The 4,834-nt window shown below is 45.3% G+C and overlaps 1 protein-coding gene across 1 annotated transcript; it reads left to right on the plus strand.

The window, feature by feature from the left end:
- Nucleotides 1–1,560: 1,560 nt before the first annotated feature.
- On the plus strand, nucleotides 1,561–4,267 carry LOC109770576 (lipid phosphate phosphatase epsilon 1, chloroplastic). Its single transcript, XM_020329286.4, has 4 exons — nucleotides 1,561–2,101; nucleotides 2,744–2,969; nucleotides 3,342–3,415; nucleotides 3,637–4,267. Exons 1-4 carry the CDS (start codon nucleotides 1,805–1,807, stop codon nucleotides 3,859–3,861), a joined length of 822 nt encoding a protein of 273 aa, XP_020184875.1. The 5' UTR covers nucleotides 1,561–1,804; the 3' UTR covers nucleotides 3,862–4,267.
- Nucleotides 4,268–4,834: the final 567 nt, after the last annotated feature.

A 4,834-nucleotide genomic window follows, 5' to 3' on the forward strand; every position in this document is an offset into this window, starting at 1 on the left:
TTGCTTGGGGGAGAAGAAGATGGGGTGGAGAGGGTCTGGCTGCAGGCGCCTCAAGGCGGAGGGAAAGCGGGGATGGGGGCTGGTGGGGGTTCAGCAATCACGTGACACAGTTGGCGGGGCTGAGGGCTGGCGGGGGACCAGGATTTCCAGCGGGGGGAATCTCTTTTCTTTTCTGGGAAGCTGCCAGGGAACGCTAGGGAGCAGCCGGCTGCTCCCTAGATGCGTCCTCGTAAAAATTATTTGCCGCTTCCCTAACTCTGCTTTATCCTGAGAAAGAATCATATGGAGCGAGACACTTAATTTGCAATTTTGGACGAAAACCATGTGGCGTACTCCACTTAAAAATTGTTCAATCATGAATTACTCGAATGCTTGGGTGATTGTATACTTCTTCTATGGATAACTAACTAATGGAAGTGAGAAACATGTCGAGCTCACATCTAGAGGAGCCTTTATGGCCGCAAAAGCATGAGCTTCACTGCTTCAGCTTTATAGACATGATCCAGGCCGATCATGAAGCTTGGGAGCTTGACATTAGAGCATACATAGAAACACCTACGAGTATGAGATATGATTTCAACAAATGTTTCTGTAAGTCTTGAAAAATATTTGAGCTAAGCGGTGATTTTTATCTAAGTTATATATTGTTGTGGTCCAAATTGTTAAGTTCTTTTTACAGCACTTGGAATTATCTAAAAGAGAGTTGGAGAGTCTTTCTGATGCGTGCGAACCAACCTGCGATTGGATTGTCCCGGCCCACCAGGGTTTAAGTCCCAGATTTGACATTGATGCTCGCATTTTTCTGGATTTATTACAGACTTTTTGGCGATGTGCATTTAGTGAAAGAAGACGTTTCTGTCGACTATGAAGTCTCCCTGAGGTGCTCAGGGCATCTCCAACGCTAGGCGCTAGTGGTGGATGCTAGGAATTATTTCCCGGTAGATTGGCAGTTACGTCACCTATTCCTAGTGTCGGGCGCCGCATCGACGCAAAGAGTTGCATCGAGCGCTTGGCTCTTTTCTTGCCACACGAGTAAAGAAACGAGGTGCTGGGCCTACGTGTTTAGAGTCTCTGATTAGCGCCTATCGATGGAGGAAGAGGCGCCTGGTTCCTTTCCAGTTTTTTAATACTTCTTCTTTTAACTATAAGCGCCTGCACAAGAGCCTAGCATTGTACATGCTCTCATATTGATAGGGCGTGCATGCGTGAGGATGTGTGTATGTGCACATATATGAGTGTCTGTGTCTGTACTGTGTTAAAAAAAAGCCCGGCGTGAAGTCACGCTATATATAGCTTTTCCATATTCAAGTCACGCTGTATGTAGCTTTTTCAGATTTATTCTGTATTCCTTTGGGGGGACTTTTGCAACATTCTGGTTTGCACTACCGTCATGATTATATTATGACTTGAAGCCCTAAATCAGGGACATAGCACAGCACTTTTTCATTTTTTGAGGCTTTCTCCCTAGCGCGAATGGCCACAAAAGTCCATCTCAGAAAAATACTGTGCCAAAGCGCATATTCTCGACCAAATAAACAAGCATTGACTCAAATCTGTCTTGCCTCTCCGTCTCTCACCAGTCACCAACCATCTCTCTAATACATCCCGAAAACATCTCTCTAATCCTTTCACGGCCATTTCCTAATCCCACCACTCCAAGACGCCAAGAGGGGCATCACGATCCATCCAAACTCGACCTCCCCGGAAAAATCCCCTCCCGTCAAAATCCTCCGATAGCCGAGATGCTCTCCCCCCGCATTAGCGCCGCCTCTCCCGCGCTCCCACTCTGTCGGTCCGCAGAGCCATGCTCCTGTCGCCACCAGCCCCATGGCCGCGCGTCGAGCCCGTGCGCTTGAATCGCCCCCCGCAGCGCAAAGGCCGGCCGCTCTCGTTTCCCCGTAGCCCTCCGCGGCCGACGACGCCGCGGCGGCTCGGCGTGTGCATGGCTGAGATGACCATGGTCGGAAGCGGGTCATTCCGGGAGCCTGGGGTTTCTGCCGGGGAGGGAGACGCGATGCTGGGAGGCGGGAAGTTGCCCGGTCCGAGGGCGGAGGCGGCGGTGACCCGGTGGACGCCCGTCGAGGCGGCGCTGAATCGTATGGTTAGTGCCCGTTTTTGCTATGAAGCTGTGATTTGTATATGTTCATATGGCATATTGATGCTTTTCGGAATCTCATATGTCTTACGACTTGGCACGAGCTTTGCTTAATCGCAGAGTAGTGATAGTTCGTAACCAGTGCTTATGCCTTTCAAATGAGGTCAAGTGGTAACTGAAAGTTCGAACTCTACCAGGCTGACTGAAAGGGATGAAGCTTTTATCGAAAAGGAACTGAAACGCCAGGCCAGAATATTCTGATTTGGTCTCTGCCGAGAATATGCATTGCTTTAGTAGAGTATCATTGTCGCTTGTAGGTGTCTAATTGCAGTAATGTGTGCCGAGCTCAGCTGTTTTCATATTATCATTATTTATGAACTGTTTTTTTATACACATTTAGTTTGTTTGGCTGTGGAGTATCTTAGTTATCTAATGCCTGTTCTATACCTGTATCTGGTTAATTTTTGAAAGAGGAACTTAGATGCTCCAGCTTAAGCTCCCTACTGAGATGTGATTAAACATTATGGTTGAAATCACATTTAAATGGATGGAAAGGTTAACTGTGTGCTGTTTATGTTCGAGAAAAATTTCTGTGCTATTTACTTGGAATTCCGGATCCTGTACTGAAATTTTACCATTGCATGCCAGAGTAAATGGCTGGTGGCTGTTTCTTTTGCTCTTGCAGCTCTTTGGAAGCGTGATGCTGAAATTATGTGGGCTTTGATGGGTGCGGTTGCGAACACTGTGCTTTCGTCCATTCTTAAAAAGCTTCTCAACCACGAAAGGCCGGCACCGGCTTTGCGGTCTGATCCTGGGATGCCATCATCCCATGCCCAATCCATTTTCTATGCTGCAACATTTCTAGTTCTTTCAGGTAAGCTCTTCAAGAATCAAGATTCATAAAACCATTTACTATTTTTTCAGTATATTCTCCTGGCAACATCAAAAGCATAACTGCTGACTGGAGCTCCGTCCTAATTCATTTTAATCATGACACAGTATGTCCATAACTATACGTTTTCCTCAGTTTTTGTTATATGGCTTTTCTATTCTAGTAAACACAATGGATGGAAACTCAATTATGAATAATGAGCTTATTTTCATATTTTGTGGTAAAGAAAGAAACTAAGATGCTTATCAGTTAGAGGTTTGAGTATAACAATACCTCCATGGCTCCAATATCCACCTGTTTGTCGAATGAAAAGGAATGCGTCACTTATCTCATGTGGCTCTTTTTGCAACACAGTGTTCTCCTGGCTTGGGACAAATTATCTGGCAATGATTCTTGGGGCTACAACTGTAGCATTGGCCTCCTATCTAGTAAGAATTTCTACTTGGCAGACTATTTCACCTGCAATTATCTCAATCGCAGGACCATACTCTTGACACAATCTTTAAGTTTTTTAGTGCGTTATAATCAATTCCTGGTACTTGGTAGACTCTTCCATCTTTAATCATCCCAAATACAGGATCATGCTCTTGGGTTACAGTCTTTAAGTTCTTTAGCGCATTCTAATCTTAACCCCCTTATGTGCGTGCAGTCATGGCTACGGGTGTCGCAGCGTCTCCACACACTGAACCAGATTCTCGTGGGCGCTGCTGTAGGATCAGCCTTCAGCGCTCTGTGGTTCGCGCTCTGGCATTTGCTCGTGCGGGAAGCTTTTGCTTCCTCGTTGTGGGTCCAAATTCCAGTCATCCTTGGTTCAGTAGTGTTCTGTGTTTCCTTCGTCGTCTACATCATTCAGCACTGGCTCAAGGATGAGTAATGATACAGATAGCACGCAACAGGTTAATGGACGCTGAAACCAATCGGCCACAGAAGGTTTTATCCGCACTCTGGGAATTACACGCGGAAAGGAGCTCGCACGATGATTCACTAAACAGAACAGACGGCAGTTTTGATTTACTACTGTATATCATTGACCCGTGTAACATATACAGTATCGAACAATTGGTGCTTGGCTCGTTCATTCATGCTTTATTTTTCACGGATGCAGTTGATGCTGATGCAATTCTGGATGTAACACGGCAATATGCAGTTGATGCTGATGCAGTTCTGGATGTAACACGGTAGTATGCAGTTGTTGCTGATGCAATTCTGAATGTAACACAGTAAATCATTCAGTATCATCGTCGTGTGCAATAGGAGATTTTTTGACACATTGATGAATACGTACTGGCTCTTCACTCGTGTTTAACAGAATTTTTTTGTGGCGTGACCACTGCCCAAGTGTTCATCCCTAGACTGCATAAGCTTTCAGCCAAGAGAGTTACTAGGGTTCGTTCGTCTTGGTTGTATGTACTCCCTCCATTTCATAATGTAGTGTGTCCGCGCTTTCCGAGATTCAAATTTGATCGTAAATTTAACCAACGAGACCAATTGTGGTGGAGCAAAAATTATACCACTGAATTCGTATTTTCGATATGAATTCAATGATATAATTTTTGCTTCCACTGTAGTCGGTTTCGTTGGTTAAATTTGCGGTTAAACTTGGATCTCGAGAAGCGCGGGCGCACTACGTTGTGGAACAGAGGGAGTGGTGGTTTACCAGGCTAACATGCCCTCATGTGGTTCATTAAACCGATGCGCCCACAAAGATAAAATCAGATACGTACTACTCCCTCCATAATAAAAATATGAGTGTTTATATCACTAATTTTACAGGGGCGTGCTACGCGTCGGTCATCCGATCTAGGTTGCTCTGTGTATGATCCCTCTTTGCAATATGAGTATTGTTT

This window comes from Aegilops tauschii, chromosome 6 (genome assembly GCF_002575655.3).
Source record: "Aegilops tauschii subsp. strangulata cultivar AL8/78 chromosome 6, Aet v6.0, whole genome shotgun sequence".
Lineage (NCBI taxonomy): Eukaryota > Viridiplantae > Streptophyta > Magnoliopsida > Poales > Poaceae > Aegilops > Aegilops tauschii.